General features: G+C 60.3%; 1 protein-coding gene across 1 annotated transcript; it reads right to left on the bottom strand.

The window, feature by feature from the left end:
- Positions 1-2,052: 2,052 nt before the first annotated feature.
- ADRA1D (adrenoceptor alpha 1D) lies at positions 2,053-19,812 on the bottom strand. Its single transcript, XM_062203908.1, has 2 exons — positions 18,636-19,812; positions 2,053-3,562 (listed from the first exon to the last, which is right to left on the bottom strand). Exons 1-2 carry the CDS (start codon positions 19,747-19,749, stop codon positions 2,958-2,960), a joined length of 1,719 nt encoding a protein of 572 aa, XP_062059892.1. The 5' UTR covers positions 19,750-19,812; the 3' UTR covers positions 2,053-2,957.
- Between the last annotated feature and the right edge of the window lie 1,576 nt (positions 19,813-21,388).

The following is a 21,388-nucleotide window of genomic DNA, read 5'->3' as shown; positions in this document are numbered from 1 at the left end:
CTTGCTTCTGTCCCTATCACATCTTACCAACTCCTTCAGGCCTCACTCCCCCCCGCCCCACCCCTGAGGCCCGTGCAAAGGAGTTCCTACTCCCTGTTTATTGCAGCCCCCAGGGACCGTGTAACCAGATGCATGGACTGAGTGTGGAGATGGGGAGCCAAGAGTGGGGACGTGGGGGTGCGGGGGCACCTGAGGACCCAGGAAATGGCGCAGGGCATGCACTTCCTCCAGATGGCCCCCAAATTACTTGCAAAAGCCTCCCTTCTCCCTCCAGGCTTTTTGGCCCCTCTATGATCCTTTGCCATGACCAAGACCAGGGTCAGCAGCACAGGGCTATATTGATGAGAACAAGGTCCCCAGGTGTGCCTGCTGGGACTGGGTCTCTCTGGGGGGCTCTGCACCCTCTTGCACCTCCCATAAGCTCGGTAATCAGTGTGGGGGCGAGGAGGGTACAGGAGGAAGCAGTCATGTGCAGAGGGTCCCTGTACCTGGAGGCTTGAACGTCACACATGTTTTGTGTATGGATACTTATGCCTGGAGCAAGTCCTGAGAAGACCCCTGTCTTCCCACCTGCTGTGTCGGCCTGCAAGGCAGGCCAGGGAGGTCCCCAAATCCTCCCAGTGAAGGCTTCTGCCCACTCTGCTCCCTTGGCCTCACTGTGGATCTCCTGTGGGCTCCACGGCCCCAGCATGTGGGAGCCAGCATGGGTCCACTTCAGAGACCCTCTCAACTCCACACCTGCTATGAGACTCTCTCAACTCCACACCTGTTGTGAACAGGTCTGGTTCAGCCCTGCCCCGGGAGGCCAGTGTGCAGCCCTTTGACACCAGGCCCTGCCCCCTCTGATAGGACCAGGGACCCTTACCTTTGTGAGAGGACACTACAGACTGTCCCCAACTTCCGTGGGGGAGGGGGGGCAATGTGTGCACACTGGCGCCCTCTTTGGGGCGTGCAGCATGTTACCCACATGAACTGCCCTTCCTGTGCCCTGGGGGCAGCCTGGCCTGCACACCTGGACCCAGGGGGTGAAATGCCTGCTTCCATGCCCTGGTATCGCCTGCCTTTTTAACCCTGTAAAACTGGGGAGACAAAGTTGAAATTGTGACACCCTTTCTAACAGGCTACCTCACCAGTACTGAATGGGAGCTTTTGGCTCAGTGTACTGGTCCATACTGGCCCCAGCAGGGGGCTCTCCCAGTTTTAGAACCTCCCCCCCCAGGAACCCCAGGGTGCTGCGTAGCCAGCTCTCCCTCCCAGGTTACTCGGGGCCTCAGTCATTGTTCCCAGGCAGCTTGAACATAGCTGAGGGCTCCTTAAGACCCAAGTACCTTCAACACCGCGGGCCTAGGACAGTTTGTTCAGAGCTAACAGGCATGGTTCCCAAGCAGGGGTCTTGTCCTAGCCAGGCGCACCTGCCCCTTTGGGCTTGGGTATCTTTTCCAGTGAAGCTGCAAGCACTTACAAGGCGTGGGGAGCCTTTTGTCTGCAGGGGGGCCCTTTGGATATTTATAACCTCATTCGCGGACCATACAAAATTGTCAACTTAAAAATTAGCCTGTAATCCTCCACCTTGCAGTGCCGGCACACCGGGTTCTAGTTCCGGTCGGGGCGCCAGATTCTATCCCGGTTGCCCCTCTTCCAGGCCAGCTCTCTGCTATGGTCCGGGAAGGCAGTGGAGGATGGCCCAAGTCCTTGGGCCCTGCACCCGCATGGGAGACCAGGAAAAACACCTGGCTCCTGGCTTTGAATCAGCATGATGCGCCAGCCGCGGCCGCCATTGGAGGGTGAACCAACGGCAAAAAGGAAGACCTTTCTCTCTGTCTCTCTCTCTCACTATCCACTCTGCCTGTGGGGGAAAAAAAAAATGAGCCTGTTACAGATTTACTGAATTCTGCCTGTGGTTGCCTTGGCAGGGCTGGACCAGATGATTTTGTGGGGCTTTATTCAGCCTGTGGGCCGGACACTCCCCACTCCCGAATAGATGCATCTGGCGAGACTGACCGGAGGACATTCGTGCTTATGACCGCTGTTTGTCTCCCAGGACGAATCATGGGAATATTAAAGGCCAATAAAACCAGGTCTTTTGGTCATCAGGAAAAGTCCCAAAGGACAGCAGCCATCAATTAAAGAGACAGCAAAATGGAATCTAGAAAGGCACAAAGTAGATCCAATCTATCCTGTCGTGGACATTTGGTACTTGAAGGATTTTAGAAAAAAAAGTTCTTTATAGGTTATTGGCTAAAGAGGGACAATTTGCACAGTCTGGACAAAATAGAAGTAATCTTACCAATAAATATGTCTCCAAATGACAAACCAAGCTCCCCCACGTTGGTGGCTCGGAATCCCAGCAAGAAGTGATGGGCACGGACAGGCACAGGGAGCTATGCACAGAGTGTAAACAGTAGGGCCCTCGGGGGCGGCCACGAGGGAGGTGACAGGGAGTGCGTGGAGGGTTCGGGGAACAGCAGCCGGCCTCGCAAGCTGCTGCCAGAATCGTGGGTGGTGGCCGCCGGTCCCCTGGGCTCCTCCGGGGCGGCCGCAAGAAGCTCTGTCCTCTGAGGAGGGGTCCTGGCCCCTCTGGCTTTAACCTCTTCCTCCTGAGGAGGGGCTGCAGGAGGCTAGCCTGGCCACGCTCGCTCGGCGCTGTCTACCCAGAGGCCATGGAATGGCGCTTGGCGCGGTGTTTCTCAAGCAGGGCCGGCATAAACGACCCGCCTTCTTAGGCAAGAAGTGCCCCGGGCACCTGTGTCCAGCTGGGGGCCTCACAATTCCCAGTCCCACGCCCCGCCCCAGTGTCTCGGGGACACCACGCACAGCCCCCCTTCAGCAGCTGGGTCTCCGACCCACCCGCCACCCTCCCGGGAACGCTGCGCGTCTCATCCTGCCTGGTCTGGCTGGGGGTGGGGGGTAGGGGGTGGGGAGGTGTGCGGGGTAGGGGTGGGAAGGGAGAGCGGGCCTTAAATGTCAGTCTCGCGGAGGTTGCGGTAGTCGGCCAGCTCGTAGGCCTGGCAGGTGTTGTCCTCGGCCACATCGCGGGCGACGCGCAGCGCCACGGCCTCCACCTCCGAGCGCAGAGCGCACGCGGCCTCCGCTCGCTGCGCGCCGCCGGCGCGGATCTTGTGCGACAGGCTGGAGACCTTGGCCCGCAGCTGCGTGGTGGGTCGCCGCAGGGGCCCCAGCAGCCGCCACTCGCGGAAGGCGCAGGGCGGCTTTCGACGGCCGGCGCCCGCAGCCTGCACCTCGGGCGCGGCGGCGGAGCTGGGGGCCGGCGGCGCGGGGAGGGCCAGGGCGGCTCCGGGGAGCGCGGCGCCCGCGCTGAGGGCGCAGTCGGGGTGCGGGCCGCCTCCGGCCGAGGCCCGCCAGTGGTGGCCGTAGACGCGCCAGAGCGGACGGCGGCGGCGGCGGCGCCGGCACTGGCAGCGCAGCAGGCGGAGGAAGGCGCGCTTGAACTCGCGGCTGGAGCAGGGGTAGATGAGTGGGTTCACGCAGCTGTTGAAGTAGCCCAGCCAGAAGATGACCTTGAAAACGCCCTCGGACGGCTTCAGCTGCGGGAACAGGGAGCCTGCAGGGAACAGAGAGCCAGGCCTGTGAGCAGCTTGCAGCCGGGGAGGCCCGGGGGTGGAGGATGGAGGTGGCGCGACCCTCGCCAGCCTGGGGGGTGGGGGGCGTCCTGGCTGAGCCATTAGCTGACGGCTGCCAAGGCTGGTGCAATTCGATGAACTTGCATGCGGGGAAGCAGTCACCTCCGTGTTAACGCCCTTCTACCCGAAACGGGGCATTTTCTTCGGTGAGTGCAGGCAACAAAGCAGAGTTAGACAAAGCCATGTGAGGAGGCATTTCTGGGATCAAAACTGGTGCCATCTCGCGGTTCTAAGCGGCTCAGCCTAGCCTCAGCACTTCCGCGGATGTTGTCCTGTCACGGCAGCTTTTCTGGAATATTCTCTAAGCTCTTCGCTATTTGGAAACGCCTGGCATTAGAACACGCCGCTGGGTCTTGTTTAATGTCTTAGCATAGAAGGCCATTTATTACTAAGTCGCTGGTGCCGTGTCAAAATATTTTGACAACTTTTCTGGTAAAATCAGCTTCATTTGCATCCTCTGTATTTTGTTTATTGCTTTTGAAAGCGTGACTCCAAGGGGCAGAAGTTTGGCACAGCAGCTACGATGCCCCTGGGGACGCCGGCATCTCCCGAGTATCTGAGTTCATGTCCTGGCTTCTCACTCCAGTTTCCTGCTCATGCGCACTCTGGAAGGCAGCAGGTGAGGGCTCTGGTGCATGGGTTCCTGCTGCCCGGGTGGGAGACCTGGGCTGAGTCCCAGGCTCCTGACTTCAGCCTAGCCCAGCCCTGGCTGCTGTGGACATTTTGGGTAGTTAACCAGCATGTAGAAGGTTCTCTCTTCGCCTTTCAAATAAATAAAAGTAAGTAATCTTTTTAAAAATATTAAAAAAAAATACTTTGAGAAGGGATTTGTAGACTTCACCAGATGCCTAAGTTGTCCCTAGCAGCAAGAGGGGGAAGAACCCCAGGATTACATTTTAAAAAATATATCTATTTATTTATGAGGGACAAATGCTTCCATCTGCTGGTTCACTCCCCAAATGCCTGCAACAGCTGGGGCTGGGCCGAGGCCAAAGCCAGGAACTTGATCCCCATCTCTCAGTGGATGGCAGGGACTCAGCTTCTTGAGCCAACACCTGCCTCCTCCCAGGGTCTGCATTAACAGGAAGCTGGAGTTGGGAGCAGAGCCAGAACTCGCATCCAGATTCTCCCATGTGGGCTGTGACAGTCCCATCTGCAGCTTAACTGACAGGCCAAACACCCACAGCCAGAACTAAACGTTAACCAAAGCTTGCCCCAGGCCAGGCAGTGTGCTAGCCTCTCATCCACAGGAGGCATTAACCAAGGCCCTGGCTTCCTGGGTAGCAGTGAGAATAAAATACCATGGAAACACAGGTAGGTGATGGTGGTACCCAATATGTGTGTGTAGGGAGGTGGACTCGGGCTCAGCTCCCCGGCATCTCAGAGGCTGGACCAGAAGACAGCGGGATGAGGACGTTCCAGAGGGGTGGGACAAGGGGGCAAGAAGCCGCCAAGTGTGGGCTGGGACTTCCCAGTAGGATAAACTCAGAAAACCTCACTCAGGACAGATGGGGGAGGACCTTAAAGGCTGGGAAGCTCAGCTTTTACCCTGTGGACAGTGGGAGCCACGGATACTTTAAGCAGATGAGAGATGGGGGCTGGAGTCAGGCCACAGTGAACATAGTGCCCATGTGGGAATGTCAGGCGGTGGCGCTGTCCCACTGCACCTGGGCGGAAAGGGCTTTGGGGGTAGCTTTGAACTAGGAGAGTTCCAGGCGGGTGGGGGTCGGAGCCCTGGGGTCTGTGCTATGCCCTTCGCTCACAACCTCTTCTTGACATCCCCACCACAGACCTCATAGCCAGACACCAAGGCACAACCGGGGAAGCAGAGGCCGCCTTTCTAATCCTGGTCAGCAGCGGATGGAGGGCAACAGGCGGCCAGCAGCAGATGGAGGGCAACAGGCGGCCAGGGAGCTGGATCCTGGCCAGGGGCCACAGGGGCCCGTGAGACCAAGCAGGTGGGGTGTGGGGCGGGCCTTGACAAATCATGTCATCTTCTCTCTCTTCCTTCTTCTCCAAAAGAAAGAGGAGCAGGGTCCCCTTCCGAGGACCTGGGGACTCCTGTATCCCCCCCTCCCATCACAGAGGGACCCTGGGAGGAAGGGCACAGTCATGCACATCCCATAGCACAGCTGTTTCCACTCCCACTCACAGCGCCCTGAGCACTTATTTGGCCATCGACGTCCCCTCTTCCTCTTCTGGAGCCCAGCGCTCAGCAGGCTCCCGCTAAATACCCGTGTCTGTTCTCTACCCCTCCTCCCCGCTTCTGCTTCCTCCGAGAGAGAGGCGCCCTCGGCCCTGGGCTGGGGCCTGGACAGTGGCCAGACACAGTGGCTGAGAGCCGACGGGTTCGAGGGCTCAGGGTGCTTTCTGGGATGTGGGGGCCAGCAGGCTTGATGGACTTCAGCCTCCAGGAAGGTGGCCCTCCAGAACAGCACCCCTCAACGGTGCAAAGCGAGACGGAGCGCTGAAAATAACCCTGTGACTCAGGCTCCGATCCTTTTATATTTAGCCCAGGATGACAAATCCGTGGACTATGCTTTCCAGGGGTGAGCCTGAAGCTGGCCGAGGACAGTGGTACCAGCCTGCGCTGATCAGGATCGGTGAGCAGCGGGGCCGGGGTCTTGCTGTAGCGTTCACGTTCTGTTTTCGCTCAGGAGGCCTGGGCAGGAGTCTGCAGTGAGCTGGGAGCTCCGTGCACAGGAAGGAGCGGGGGTTTAGCCTCAGTCCTCCGGGCCCACGGTTTCCCTCCTGTATCCTGCCGAGGTTTGCTTTTCCTCTGGGCTCTCCCAGAAGCAGACGCTGTGACAAGCGTTCAAACACAAGCTGTTAATTTGGGGGCGTCAGTGAGACACCCGGGGCGGAATGGGCTGAAGAGGGAAGAGAAGGACGCCAAGGACAGGTGTGTCGTCAAGTTCATCATCCCCAGAGCGACACGACTGGGGCTTAACCCCACTGGCGAGCTCGGGGTGACGAGCAGGGATCTCAGAGGGCTCCCACCAGCGGGTATTTTTCACACCTGTTCCCATCAGTCATCCGTTGGGCTGCCGGCCTCCTACCTGTTGGGCTGCTGGCCTCCTACCTGGAGGACGGCAGGGATGTTGGTGGCAGAGGCAGCCCCTGGCCAGGACGCAGGCAAGTGTTCAGGTGGAAGCTGGCCCATGTGCATGGGAGGTCTGGGGATGCGAGTGGGCAGCAGCGGCCACAACTTGATTTGCTCACTGCCCACGCTGTACCTAGAGCAGACAGACTGGGCCAGGGGGCTCCTCAGGCCACACTCAACAGCTCCCAACAGACGCTCCCTCTGTTCCTCTCACAGGCGGCAGGGGTGCGCCCCACCCCCACCTCTGCCCGGGTGCCCGGTCTATACCTGCACCTCTCTGCCTCCCTCTCCCTGCTGCTCCTCTCTTTATCAGCCCATGGTTTCTTGCAGGGGTCTCAGAGGGAGCTGCGGGCATATCCCTCCCCATTGAGCACCATGAGTGTAGGATTGGGGCTCATGGCACAGTCCCTGTATCACTGCGGTACTGTTGGAGGGCGTCAATGCACAAAGCCCTTGTCCGCTATGACCAGAGTTCCTGTCTGCCCGTCACTATGAGTTATGCTTCTGGGTCGACCAGCTGCCTCACCTCCTCATCCTTTGCATATCTTTGCCAGCTCCTCTACCCCAGCCTCGGGAAAGCCTCAGTGGGCAGATGGAGGTGCTGGGGCCAAGGCCACACTCTCTAAGTGCCAGGCAGCCTCCTTCTCTGGCCTAGGGAGGTCCCTCGCTCCCGCCCCACACCATCCACAGCCTTTGTCGCTGAAGTCAAGTCCGGTTGTGCCACCTCTTGCGAGGGAGGCTCCTGTGGGCTGCTGCCTTGGCCGCCCACCTCTCCAGCCCCCAGCCTCACCCCCTCCTCTCTCGCGGCCCAAGGGTCCCTGAGCAGCCTTACTTCTGCCTGTATGTGCAGTAGCCAAGGGGCCAACGGGCCTCTGCGGCACACTGGCCACTGGCTCCCTGCTCTTGCCTTTGGCTGTTTGGCACACGATCTCCCCAGAATGCCCTCACTTTGCCTCCTGGTAGTGCCAGCCTCACTGGCACCTCCTCCTGGATGCCTTCCTTGCACCTCCCTGTCCTGACCCAGCCAAGTCATTTGTACTGCCTCACCCTCCCCCCAGCACATCGCACTGCTAAGAACCCTGAGGGCAACTGTTTGCTGCCCAAGCTGCCCACACCGAGCGTGGCACATGGGCAGTGCCTGGCACACTCTAGGACTCTTCTTTCTATCACAGCCTGCATCTCATCCACCACCAACTCCTGCAGAGCCCCAAGTCCCCCTGACTCTGCACCACCACCCTCGTCTCCCAGGCAATGTCCTAAGCGGTCTCCTGCCCCTGTCCTTGTGTCCCCACAGCCTGACCTCTGTGCAGCAGCTGGGGGGTCACACGCTAGCACCACAGCCACCTTCTCCTCGGTCCTGCCCCACCCACGTGTTCTGGACTCACGCTTGCCTCATCCAGCCAGGTGCTAACCCCGGAGCCACTGAGCCACCCCCGAGCACACGGGGCTCCTTGCCCTGAGTTTCCCGCCCTCTCAGCTCCCCTCCCCTGCCTGCTCCCCCCCTTTCTGCAGCAGCTCTTTGAACTTCCAGCTGGAGCTGAGGCTTCCTGAGAGCTCGGCACCTCCTAGTCCCATGCTGGCCCCTTGACGGACTTCTCACGGAAGCCCCAGGACATCCCGGGCAGCGTGGCCATGTGGCAACGTCAGGACACGCATCTGAGTCGGTATGGCCCTCAAGCTCTTGCCCTTCCCACAACATCACTACAGACAGAACCTGAACTTTCCCTGGCCTTCTGGGGGCCCTGGGGTCCGGAGCCACATCCACTGGTTTCTTCCTCCCAGTGGCAGCCCCAGGAGCGGCAGGCCCACGCCCTTCTGCTCCGGCGGGGAGGGTGGCCCTCCTGCTCTCCCCACAGGGGACCCCTCCCCCTTCAGGTTTCGCCTGGCCTCCCCTGCTGCAAGGGGCTTTGATTAAGCCCACTCCCACAGTCTGGGCAGGTGCTGGTAGTGGTTTTTGGCGAGTGTGGGCCTTGGGCGCCCTGTGCTCTGCTGTGTGCCATTCATTGCCTTCCCTGTGGCCTCAAGGGTACCTGGCAGCACTCAGAAGGCCAGGCTGATGGCCTGCTCCCTGGAGAGAGCATTAAACTGCCCCAACTCCTGGGAGGAGCCCGGATAGCTGCTGAGCCATCTCCTTCACCACCCTCCAGCCTCTGCTCTAAAGTCCCCTTGCAGACTTAAAGCTGGTGCTCTTGGGGTCCCACCTGGGTGCCCTCAGCCCCAGCTGCTGGGGCAGTTGGCTGCCAAAGGCTCACCACTGCCCCCTTCACTGGAGAGCCTGCCCTGGACCAATGGGAGCCGCTTTAAACTGGGGAGACCCCTGCCCCTCAGGGGGCAGCCTGCAGCCAATGACAAGCTGATGGGTGGACAGGAAAGGTCTCTCAGCCTCATTCTGTGCTGGCACCCTTGCTCTGGGGATCCCACAGGGCCAGCCTGAGGCCAGACTGCATCTGAAGCTACATCCCTCCCTCCTGGGGGCCTCCCGAGAGCCCTCCCACAATAAATCCCATGTAGCAACAAGCCCTTCTCACGCTCTGTGTCCAGGGAACCTGAGACTCTGTTGAGTGCGTAGATGGGTCTTCAAGCCCTTGTGCTTGGTCCCAAACCTTCGACTCAGGGATCAGACCTCAGTCCTATCCAAGCCCTTCTGCCCGCTGCTGGGCAAGGCAGGGCAGAAGCGGGCCCATCCATGTTGATTTCTCCCCACTCAACAGGCGGCTGGGAGTGGGGAGGAGGTGCAGTCTACAAGGAGAAGCCCTCGCAGCGTAAACACTGCTCTTGCCTCGTTTCCTCACGTGGTGAGAATCCACGCAGCGGGCTTAGCTGCACCTGCCAGCTCCCCCCATTCTTTATGCTGGGGTGGCTGTGTCGGGGGCCTAACCTGCTTTCCCATGTTAGCTAGCAAGGCAGCATGTTGGCGGCCAGCCTGGTCCATGTGTTGTAGGAGAAGCCCAGGCTAGGGTTGGCTGCAGCCTGGATTATCCTGTCCGATGGAATGGGAATGGTCAGGCCCAGGAGGAGCTGCCGAGATGCTGGCTAAGGCAGAGCGGGCCATGGCTGCGTCTGGGAAAACTGGCCACACCATGCCAAGGACAGACAGCTCGGAGGCCAGGGGCACAGGCCGCGTGAGCAACAGTGCTCTTTTGGCATCACCAGAAGGGAACTTGTTCTTGGCGGGCGGTCAGAACTCACAGCCAGCCTGGCTCATCACGTGTAGCCGACCATGAAAGGGCAGGCTGCGCCCCTGCGCCCCCTCCCCGCCCCTCCTCCACCTGTGACTTTTGTATTCACAGTCAGCCATGGAGGAGTGCAGACAGCCAGGTTCCCCACACTCGCAGCAGAGAAGGCCTCCCCAGTACCAGACCCCCCCCCTCCTTTTCTCCCAGCTCAGTTAGGCCTTGGAGTACAACATCCCCCTCCCTGAGAGAGGCTGGGACCCTAGTTCCCCGGCAGACCTCTCAGCTGCTGTAAAAAGGGTCAGACAAACCTGTTGAGTAACGCACACATGACCCGAGACCTGGAGCCCCCACTGGGGAGTGAACCATCCCTGAGAAACCCTGGGCAGACGGAAGGGCCTGAGCAAAGGTCCCGAGGCAGCAGGGCCCTTGACCAGTTGCAAGGACAACCAGGAATTTAGGACGGCTGGAGCACAGCACGGGTAAGCGACAGTGGCAAGAGATAAAGTCTGTAGCTATAGGAGTGGCCAAGACTTAAGTTTTGACTGCTGGCCCTCGAGCTCAGCCTGACTGGACCCTGAGCCTAACACGAGCCTCACAACTCTGGGCTCCCCTGGGTCTGAGCAGGGCAGCACTGTGCAGGGGGCATGGGGGTCCCAGGCAGGGGAGCTTTGCACTGCACTGCCAGGTCACCCCCAGCACTCAGGGCCTAGCCCCCTGCTCTCCTGGACGCATGATGAGGCAGGGCTCACGTGGTAGACATGCGCCCGGGACCTCAGAGGCTGGGGTCTGTGGGAGGGTGGGGCCACACAGGAAGTGGTAGGGTCCCCAGCATCCATGGCGGGAGGGGAACAGGGCAGTGAACGCTGGGGATGCGCACAGCGGCTGAGGGGTTAAAGCTGACCGACTGACCCTTGACCCAGGCGAGAAGGGACACTGATGAACCAGGGTCCTTTGGTCACATCACTCGATCTCCCTGTGCCTCAGTTTCCTCATTTGTAAAATGAGGCTGCAAATAGTATACCTCATGGGATCATCAGGAGGGTAAAGCGATTTGAGCAGTGCCTGGCACACGGGATACACCTGCTGCTGATTCATCAGTTGATTGAGGAAGGGACAAAATGACTAAAGGGATGTCAAGGAGGTCAGAGTGGCTGACAGGGGGTGCGGTGAGGAAGGATGGGCTGGAGCCGCTGCCCAGGTTCCTGATGTGCACCCAGACGATGCCTCTGCTGCCACGGGGGAAGAGGTGACAAGGGCGGAGCAGAAAGCTCTGCAAAGGGAGCCAGTGTGGTTGGCGGGTGGACCGTGCAGACCTGCGATGTCACCTTCAGTGACAAACTGGGCTTTGCAGGTGGGAATGGAATTAAGGATCTTGAGGTGGAGAGGGGATCTTTACCCCCTGGCAGGGACAAGGGACTCACACGGGTTCTCCCAAGGGGAGAGAGAGCTGGGGGTCAGTCAGGGAGGAGGTGGCGATGGACATGGGAGTGGGAGCTGTGTGCAGGCTGCATGGAGGTGCTGGGGGCCACCAGCCAAGGAATTGGGTGGCCTCTGGAAGCTGGAAGAGGCAGGGACGGGGCTCCCCCTGCCCCTTCCCCCCAATCTCTAGCAGGAGCACAGCCCTGCCAGGGCTCTGACTGCAGAACCGGGTGATAACAAACAGTTTGAGACATCACTTACGGTAATTGGCTAGAGCAGCCAGAGAGCTGGCCAGGGACTGGGAGGCTAGTGGGACCTAGCTGCTGGGCCCGGGGGGCCTGCGGCGTGGGACGCCTGTCTGGAAGCACAGATCTAAGGGGAGGAGGGTCTCTGGAGGAGTGGGAGGGGGAAGGCGAAAGAGAGGTGTTAGGAGCCGTAAGAGGCAAGGGGTAGAATGGAAGGGGACTGACAAGAGCCCCTGAGGCTGAGAATCTGGGAAGAACGGGTGACAGTGCCAAGGGTGGATCCCAGGAGAATGTGCCTGAGCCAGGTGGGTAGGGCCCGGATGGAGGGAGCTACCCTGAGCAGGGCTGACACACACTGGAAGCTGGAGAAGGAAGTCTGATCAAGGTTACTACGAGAACATTCTTTTAACAGGTAAGTAGCAAGGACCATTCTTGCAAGCAGGTGAGAAAAGGTTCCAGCGAGAAGAGGAGTGAGTGAGGGCAAGGGGGACTGCCTGGTGGAGGGAAAGCCCTGGACGCACTGAGTCAGCGGCTGACTCGGCACCAGCGAACAGCTGAGAGGTCTCCAGATTGTCCCCTGCATGGTGAAAAACCAATAGATCACGGCAAATTCTAGGTCTGGGGCAAAGGACAAGCGGAGCCCTCAACGTCTCATCAGACCAGAAAGTGAGGGTGCTGGAGACTCTCAGGGTGTCAGGGATGCCCCACGGCCAAGCTGAGAGCAGGGATGTTGGTCACGTGCTGCAGTGGCAGGGATGTCTGAAAACACGCCGACGCCATCACGGCACTGAGAAGCCCTCGGTGTCACGGCAGCCGCGGGTGCTGGCGACCTGATCGAGCAGGAGGAACACCGAGCACCCTTCTGCCTCTCCCGTCCTAATTCTGCTCCAACCCAACAGTTACTTGTGAGCCCTTGTTAGGACGCTAATGAAGAAACGCAGAAGAAATGAGAGAATGAAGAGTAACACCACTGTAAACTCCACACTGGGACACATCTAGGGCAAACGATCTGGATTTTGCAGTAAAGAAATTGAAAGGAAAACATGGGAGGAGGCTCCACCATGAAAGCAACCTAGTAGGTGAATGGAGCCCAGGCAGCACAGGTGCCTTTCCTGGATCCTGACCCAGAGAAAGCAGCTTAACATGTATGAAGTGGTGGGCAACATTCAAACAGGAAGTAGATATTTGATGATACTAAGCAATTATTTTGATGAGTTATCATGGATTGTGTCTTTCAAAAAATTCTTATCTTCAAGAAGTATGTGTTGAAAGACTTTACAGATGAAGTGTGACTTCTGGGATTTCTTCAATGTAACCCGGAATGGCAGGACTGGGATGCGCCACGTGCAGCACTGGGTTGAAGCAGGGCCGCAGGTACATGGGGCTCATCATACGGTTTTTTCTACTTCTGTGTGTGGAGACTTATTGCTTACTCATATAATCACTCAATAATGTTGACTGTTATTTTTAAAAATTTTGAGGTCACATAAATGGAGGGCCACCCCCAAGCTATCACTAGTTGGGACACTTGACTTTAAACAGGGCTGTTACGATGTCTGTCACATAAGGACAGATATTGCAGGTTCCATTCCTACAAGGTCTCTAAAGCAGTCAAACTCCCAGAATCAGAGCGGCATGGGGGTTGCCCGGGGCTGCAGCAGGGGGGACGGGGACTTGCCCACGGGCTTAAAGCTGAAGTTGAGCAGAATGAGCAGGTTCTAGAGATCTGCCGCACCGCGCTGTGCCTCCGTGTGACTGCAGCGGACGCGCACTCAACCTCTTTCTTACTAAGAGGCTGCATCTTCCATGAGGCAGATAAGGCCGACAAGAAAACACCGCGCTGCTGCACTAGAGTACAATGGGATGAACGCAGAGGGCCGTGCTTCACCGCCCACGGCCCTCGCACGCAGGGTGTGAAGAGGCCCTGGGTACCGCCGCTCCTTCCTCCGCACCCATTCACTGAGTGCCTCCCATGTGCCAGGCGCCACAAAGGCACAGAGGAGACACAATGCCAGCCCTCCTGCAGGCTTTTGCATTGGGGTTGCTGTCACAGAAGCACCCCACCTCTTCCCCTGCAGACCCCTGCAGGGTCTCCAGGAGCTTGTCGAGATGAGTCCTTTGACCCCTGGCCAACTCTTCAATACCCCCACCAAAGCCGCTCCCCACACCTGGCCGCCAATTCCTTAGCGTGGCTTGCAGCCTGTGTCCTGCCTTCTCTCTCACTCTAAGGAGGGAATACCCCACAGACAGCTGGGTTCGTGTATGTACATCTGCAGTGCACAGCTGGACGACTCTGGTTTGCACACACCAATGCAAGTACCACTCAGCAAAGAATAGAACATTGTAGTTCCCCAGAAGGTCTCTGACATGTGGGCAAGACAATCCTGACTGTTACTGCCCATGACTAGCTTTGCGGACTTCACGTGACAGAATCATTTGCTGAGTTTGCCTTTAACCTCAGACCCGGCTTGTTCTGCTCAATGGAATAGCTGTGGCGCTCATCCACGCTGTGCATTTTCCTTGTCTGTGGCAGTCCATGTGCTGCGTGAACACCCTGTTCATCCATTCTGCTACCCAGGGTGTCCGGCCTCACCTCCTGAGCCCTGTGTCACACAGCACACGCACATACTGCCAGGTCTCCCACATCAGGGGCACCCCTCCGACAAGGCCACTCACTCTCTGTGCCTACACACACAGTTCCCCTGGCCGTCCCACCTCCTGCTGCACGCCTGAATGTCCCCAGTTACAGTGCACGGTGACAGAAGTGTACACGGCGTGGTGGAGGTGCACGGTGGCTGTACTCAGGCACCTTTCCAGCTGGCCCCTTATCCCAGGCCTGCGGCTCTGGGCATGCCCCGAGTCTCAGGTCATCCAGGGAAGCCACAGGCAGCAGGCTCTACCTGTCCCTGGCTGCCAATCACACTCTGCAGGTGTGGGTGCCTCTGGACACGGAGCTAAAGGCAGCCTGCAGGGAGGGATGATCGACAGTCTCCTGTGATTTTCCCTGGCACACAGCCCCACATCAGCTTGCTGGGGTGCGGCCTGGGTGAGCACGGCTGTCCTGTGCAGGGCTGCCAAGAGCCCTTCCTCCGCAGCTCCTGGGGCTGGTGCCCACATAGCTGATCATCCGAAGTGGAACCACTTGGAAACTGAAAGGGGAGAGCTGCTAGTGATCATGCCGCTTAACAGGCACTAGGCAGGCCTGGCCCAGGTGAGCCAGGGAGCAGAGGGCTCCGCTGGGCAGGGGCATGGAATGCCAGACAGGTAGGTGCCCTCTTGCTGGGACAAGGGGTCTCCCCCTTGCTGCAGAAATCGCAGGGTCAGATGCGCCATGTCTGAGGTTCCTGCTCAATGATGCTTGTCTGCCCCAGGGGAACACACGTGCTTCAGCGGCTCATCCTGGGGACAAGGGGACAGCAGACAAGCAGGCTCCCCAGCATTTCTGGGTCCCAGTCTCTGCCAGCCAGTGATTTGGGCCCCCAGAGCCCCCGATGGTGTAAGACACCTGTTGGTGGTGCTGTCTCTCTCCCTGGCTTGACATTGGCCACTATGCCAATGTTGCTCTGGGCCTGGGGCCCTTTCTTAAGGCCCTCAATACCCCCTGGACTTCTAGGACTACCTCCCAGCTGCTGTCTTGGCCATGATTGGAGCTGTTGCTTCCAGGTGGTTCTGTGTGTGGAGAGGTGAACGTGGAGGTGCCAGTACCCCAGGTAAGCTCAACACCCCCAGGCTGGTGGCCTTACTGGATGCCTTCATTTCCAAGGCCTATGGCCCACCCTGCTCCTCCTCCATCCCCACCCCCACCCCAATCCCTGGTGCTGGTCACACCTCTGGGGGCCACCAGGTACTGGCAGGAGGGAGGTACCACCTGAACTGCTGATTCTTGCCCCCGCCCCCCGACCGCTGCCTCTTTCTGGTTCTTTCAAAGCAGGTGCTCTGCCCCAGGCCCTCTCCTCTCCCTTCGTCCTTTTTCTCCAGGGGCTGAACCTCCTGCTCCTGCAGGCACCCTATCCTTGAGTCCCACTACCCAGCTCTCCCCTCCAGCACAGGTGTAGCACCTCCACACGGAAAGCTGCTCGCCCCTTGGGGGCCTCACCCCTTGACCCCCACTTTGCTGCTCAGGACGTCCCCATTCCTCCCAGGTACCTCCCCCTGCCTGGGCCCAGTGCCCGCTTCCTCCTGCTCAGCCTCCAGGCTGTTCCTGCTCCCACCTCAGGCTCTGCTCTCCCGCTCCTCTCCAAGCTCCCTGCAGCAGACAGAACATTCTGTTCCCTGCTGGGCCTCCATCCTGATCATCATCCATCCCAGCGACTCCAGGGTCCCTGGACCCTTGGTGGGGGCCCTGGGAGTGTAGGTAGGGCAGTGCAGCACAGGCAGAGAGAAGTCACAGGGACCATGAAACACATGAGGGGCAACAGAGTAGCAGGGACTGAGAAAGAGCAGTGTGTGCCAGCAAGGGGCGAAGGTCATGGAAATTTAGAGATGACTTCCTGGAAGAGAAGGACTTGTGATCTAGGCCTCAGAAAAACAGTAGCCTTTTGCAGTCTGGACTGCAACCATGAAAACTTGGGAAAAAAACCCACCCCTCGGCAGGAGACTGGATCCATGCACCATGGAATCCTCTCAAATGTCTTGCTGTTAAAATGGCCCGGGCATCGATAAATCTCAATGACATGAGGCTGGTTGCAAGAGGCCGATGGCAGACTAATTTGCACAGCATGGAGCCATTGATATAAATGCCAAAGAGACGTGAGCCAGTGTTGTGTGTTGTTATGGATACAGATGTTTGTGGTGAGCGTATAAATACATGCACGGGAGTGGGAAGGGCCGGATTCACCTCTGGGGAGCCAGGGGAGCCAGGATGGGAGGGGAAGAAGCACTGAGTTGCTGCTGTGTTTTGTTTCTTTGAAAAGAGAGAGACACAGAGAGGGATTGGAGGCAAATCCAGCAAACTGCTAACATTCATGGGTGAGTACAGGTACATGGGTGCTTGCTATCTTATTTTCTCCTTATCTGTGCACTATTCTGCAAATAAAATTCAAAAAGTAGTTAGAAGTAGAAAAAGGAGAAAAAGGGAGGTGCAGAGACAGGCACTCTACACCCAGGTGGGAGCTTTCCCCCAGGGGGCCGGTGTGCACCACAGGACTGCGGGGAGCACGAGGGCACCCAGAACAGGGCACACAGCGGGCTTGGTGGTGGCTGTCAATTCAGGAGGCAGCCAGCTCTCTTCTGCCTGCTTGTGTGCCCCTCCTCCAAGAAGGTCGTCCACGTGGGTTGCTCGGAGCCTGTCCCTCAGCCCTGCAGCCCTTGGCTGGGCAATTTTCACGGGGTGATTTATTCGTTCCTTACCTACTACCAAAGCAGAAGCTGACACGACCCTCACCGCGCGTCCCGTTACTCACGCACATTACAGCTCCCTGCATTCCCACCCCAGCCCTGTAGCCAGTGAGCTCTCTTCCATCACCACCACTCCCGTTTCACAGATGAGAAACAGAGGCACAGAAAGGTTAAGGGGCTTGCCTGGAGTCACCCAGCTAGGAAGAGGCAGAGCTGGGAATCGAACCCAGGCTGTCTGGTGCTGGAGCCTGTAGTTCTCACAGAAGCTCCTTATAGGACAGGGACCGTGCTGGGTGCTGCGGGACCTGGGATGACAGCCTGCACTGCGATGCTCTCGTAGAGCTTCCAGGTCAGTGTGGCAGTCAGACACCAAACCAAGCAGCGCTTACATACAGCTGGGGTTGCAGCTCACGATCTAGTGCTGCCAGGGGGGCACTCAGACTGAGAGGCTCAGGAGGGAGTCTCTGAAGGGGGAACACCTGTGGGGAGATCTAAAGGATGGGGAGACTAGCTGGGAGGGGTCAGCCGTCAGGACAGAGAGGACAGCACACACAAAGACTGGGCCAGGAACCTGGAGAGAGGGGCACAGGGGGTGGAAGAAGCAGTGCGCAGGGGCAGGTGGGCAGAAGGGAGACGGCTGTTTGTCCGGGATTGCCCTAACTCCTGCAGGGCAATATCATGAATATTTAATTAAGCGGTCTTAATTAAATATTCATAGTGTCCCCTGTAGGTTTGGACAATAGCATACTTGGGAGCCACTGTCTCAGGGGCCACGGTATAGAGTCTGGATTTTGTTGGGAAAGCACCGGGAGGTTTAGTAGGACAGTGGCATCCGACTTATAATGGATTAGGGTCACTGCGGCTGCTGTGCCGGGAGGCCGGGCAGGGCAGCAGGAGGAAGGCCGCGGCCGTTCCCGCACTCGGCCATGCCATGTGGAGGGAGCCAGGTCTGGGGCAGGCCAGGGCAGGCTGGGCTTCGGCTGGCTGAGGTTGCAGCCAGGGGCCAACTGAGTCCCGGCGAATTCCATCCCTCTTCTTCGCCCTGTGCTGGTCCAGCCCCCAGGCCCTGGCCTCAACGGGTGGGAGGAAGGTCAAGAACAGCTGCCCCCTCCCAGGGCTTCCGGGCAGCTTGGGAAAGAACTAGGAAAGTCCCCGGAAGAGCCAAAGGGTAGAGCAACGGTGAGAAAGGACGAGGAATGATCCCGACTTCCCATGCGCTGGCTTGCCTTTCCTCCTTCTCTCCCCACCTGCAGCTCCTTGCCCGCAGCCCCTCCGAGATGGCCGGAAGCGAGAGCCTGGCCTGCTCACTAAGGCCTGGGTTTCAGAACTGGGCAAGTGCTGGGAGAAGGCAGGAGCTGCTGGTGTCTGCGGATGGACACACCGGCCAGCGCTTGCGGCCCACGAGTGAACGACAGCTTGGACTCCCGCCCACTCTGTGCCCCCACCCCAGGCAGCCGTAGGGTACACGGCTGAACCGCACACAGATGTCCGCGGACCTCTCATATTCAGAGGGGTCTGGAAGGTAACCCCAGCCCAGGGCTGGGATAGCAAAGAGGAGGGAACGGCAAAAGTTAGGGCCCTCTCAGAGGAAACACGCAGGCGCCAAGGGCCTCTGGTTCTCCCACAAGTGACAGCCCAGGGAAGGGGCCGAGTCCGCGTCCCACATCCGGGTACGCACAGCCGCTGGCTCGGAGGCAGCAAGGGGGTCACTCACCGAGCGGCAGCACGAAGAAGAAAGGGAACCAGCAGAGCACGAAGACGCCCACGACGATGGCCAGCGTCTTGGCCGCCTTCTTCTCGCGGGAGAACTTGAGCAGGCGCACGGAGAGCGAGCTGCGGAAGGTGTGGCCCTTGGTGCCGCGCGTCCCGGGCGCCCCATCGGCGCCGCTGGCCGCACCGCGACAGTGGATGCGCAGCACCACCTCGGAGGCCTTGCCGCGCTCGCGCTTGACGCCCGCCTCCAGGCTGCGCGTGGTGCTGCGCGCGACCACGTACACGCGGCAGTACATGACCACGATGACCGCCATGGGCAGGTAGAAGGAGCACAGCGAGGAGAAGACGGCGTAGCCCGCCTCCTCGGTGATACCGCAGAAGCGTTCATCCGGGGGCACCGGCTCCTTCCAGCCCAGCAGCGGCCCCATGGACACTACGAGCGCCACGGCCCAGAGCAGCGCCAGGATGGCGGCCGCCTTGCGCTCCGTCATGATGGCCGGGTACTTGAGCGAGTGGCGCACGCCCACGTACCGGTCCACAGAGATGGTGCAGAGGCTGAGGATGGAGGCGGTGCAGCACAGCACGTCCACGGCGGCCCACACGTCGCAGAAGGCCCGGCCGAACGCCCAGAAGCCCAGAACCTCCATGGTGGCCGAGAAGGGCAGCACCGTGGCGCTCAGCAGCAGGTCGGCCACGGCCAGGTTCACGATGAAGTAGTTGGTGACGGTCTGTAGGTGGCGGTTGCAGGCCACCGAGAGGATGACGAGCAGGTTGCCCGCCACGGCCGTGAGGATGAAGGCTGCCAGGAAGACCCCCACACCCACGCTCTGCGCGCTCACGACCAGGCCCCCGACGGCCGCCGTGCCGTTCACCTCGCCGCCGCCGCCCGCGCCCCCCGGCTCCCCCGCCGAACTCCGGTTGTCCTCGCCACTGCCCGCGCCCACCACGCCGCCGCCGCCGCCGCCCCCCGCCGCTCCCGGCACGCCGCCCACCGCCGGGCTCTCCGAGGAGGCCGTGTCGCCCGCGCCGGCGCCTCCGCCCGCGCCCGAGCCCCCGGCGCTGATGTCCGGCCGGGGTCCCTCGAAAGTGACGCTCAGGAGGTCGCGGAAAGTCATCTCAACGCGAGGCCGTCGGGGGCCGGGCTGCGGCGCAGGACGAGCGGCCGGCAGGGAAGGGGGCACCGGGCATAGCCGCGCGGGGCTGCGGGTCCGGGCCGGCGCGCCGGTCCCGTCGGGGTCCTGCCGGAGTTTCTGGGACGCGGAGCGCGGCGGTAGCAGGAGAGAGCGCAGCGGCCGGGGGCTGGCGGCGGCCGGGGCGCCCCGGGGCCCGCGGAGGAGTCGGACCGAAGAGCCGGGGCCGGCGACGCGCGCCGCTCTCTGAGCGCGCCCAGGCCAGCGGGCAGAGCGGTGGCTCCGGGGCCGGGCGGTGCAGGCGGCGGCCACTGCGGCGCTCGCGACTGGCGCGGGGGGCGGGCCGGAGGAGGGGCAGCGGCGCGAGCGGGGAAGAGGGGGCGGCGGCGCCGAGGGAGGGGGCGCCACGCTCCCCGGGAGAAGGGGCTCTGCACGCCGGGCCAGCGGGCGCTCCGCGGACCGGCGGGGACTGCGGCGTTGGCCGCGCGCTTCGACCGCACGCAGCCACCTACGCCCCGGCGCGGGAGCCGGTGCCCGCCCTGTCCCCTCTCCAGTCCCTTCGCGCTGCCTCCCGCGCCTCGCCGGACCCCTTCCCCTTCACCCTCAACCGCATCCGTCTCCCCAGGCTCTCGGGGCGGTCGCTGGTGCCCTTGGGCACGCGGAGCTTAGAAGGCACGACCCCGCAGGTCCCCGGGCTCCTGGCTCCGGCCACCAGAGAGCAGCAAGCGTCCGAGATGTGCGTCTCGAGGCCTCGACCGCCCCAGGCCGCAGTGGGTGCGCCTCCTGGGACTGCCTGGGTGGATCCACTGCACCTCCTTCCTTCGCCCAGGCCACTGGCCGGGGCAGGCTGTCAGACACCTGTGCCCAGAGCAGTGGCGGGCAGAGAGCCCCGGAATGGGGCAGAAGCTTGGGCTGGGCTTGGAGGGGAAGCAACCACAGAGACTCCAGTTACAGCCCCCGTCCTCCCCCACCCTCAATACTGTGCGCGTCACAGTGGTCTACACCGACCAACCTGTGCTCTGTGGCTTTCCTGCATCTCAGATCTGGACATAAGTCTTCTGTCAATAAGCGGCCTCGTTCTGGGAAGGTAGAGTGGGAAAAGCCACTTGGCAGGGTGGTGAAGGGGGAGGGAGGGCCGAGAGACAGTCGGGCTCCAAAGCCAGGCTCTGCCCCCTATTAGTTGTTTGACCTCTTTATGCCTCAATTCTTCATGGGCCACCTGAGGATTGGATGAGTTAATATGCATTAGGGTCCCTGAGCAGGACCTGGGTTTGGTCGCTAAGTGGGGCTTGGCAGGGCAGGATTTGAAGGGGGAGGACAGAGGACAGAGAGGTCTGAGGCGCAGGTGCAGGTAGGTGGAGGGGACGGTGTGAGGAGGCTCTCCCTGACTGGCAGGAGGGTGTGGGGAGGAGTCATTCATTCAGGCAACATAAACAGGCTTTCCTGCCGCAGGCCCTGCACTGGCCACTCCGAGTAGCAGAGGGAGGAGCACCTGCAGGATGGATCTGCCGCCGTGTAGGAGCAGGATGAGGATGCTTGAGTCATGCCAGGGACACGATGTGTGGGAGGAGACCAACAACCATGGCCTCCATGTCCCCGGCCACTTACGACACAGGGGCAGGTT

The sequence above is a fragment of the Lepus europaeus genome, chromosome 10, assembly GCF_033115175.1.
Source record: "Lepus europaeus isolate LE1 chromosome 10, mLepTim1.pri, whole genome shotgun sequence".
In the NCBI taxonomy this organism is placed as follows: domain Eukaryota; kingdom Metazoa; phylum Chordata; class Mammalia; order Lagomorpha; family Leporidae; genus Lepus; species Lepus europaeus.
Note: the sequence above shows the minus strand (reverse complement) of the source record. Positions and strands in the feature narration are given on the sequence as shown.

Excerpts from the sequence above, each read along its gene's own strand:
- ADRA1D (XM_062203908.1), bottom strand. The coding sequence starts at position 19,749 with ATGACTTTCCGCGACCTCCTGAGCGTCACTTTCGAGGGACCCCGGCCG. Across the intron at positions 3,563-18,635 it reads CTTCTTCGTGCTGCCGCTCG|GCTCCCTGTTCCCGCAGCTG; the intron begins GTGAGTGACCCC and ends TGTTCCCTGCAG.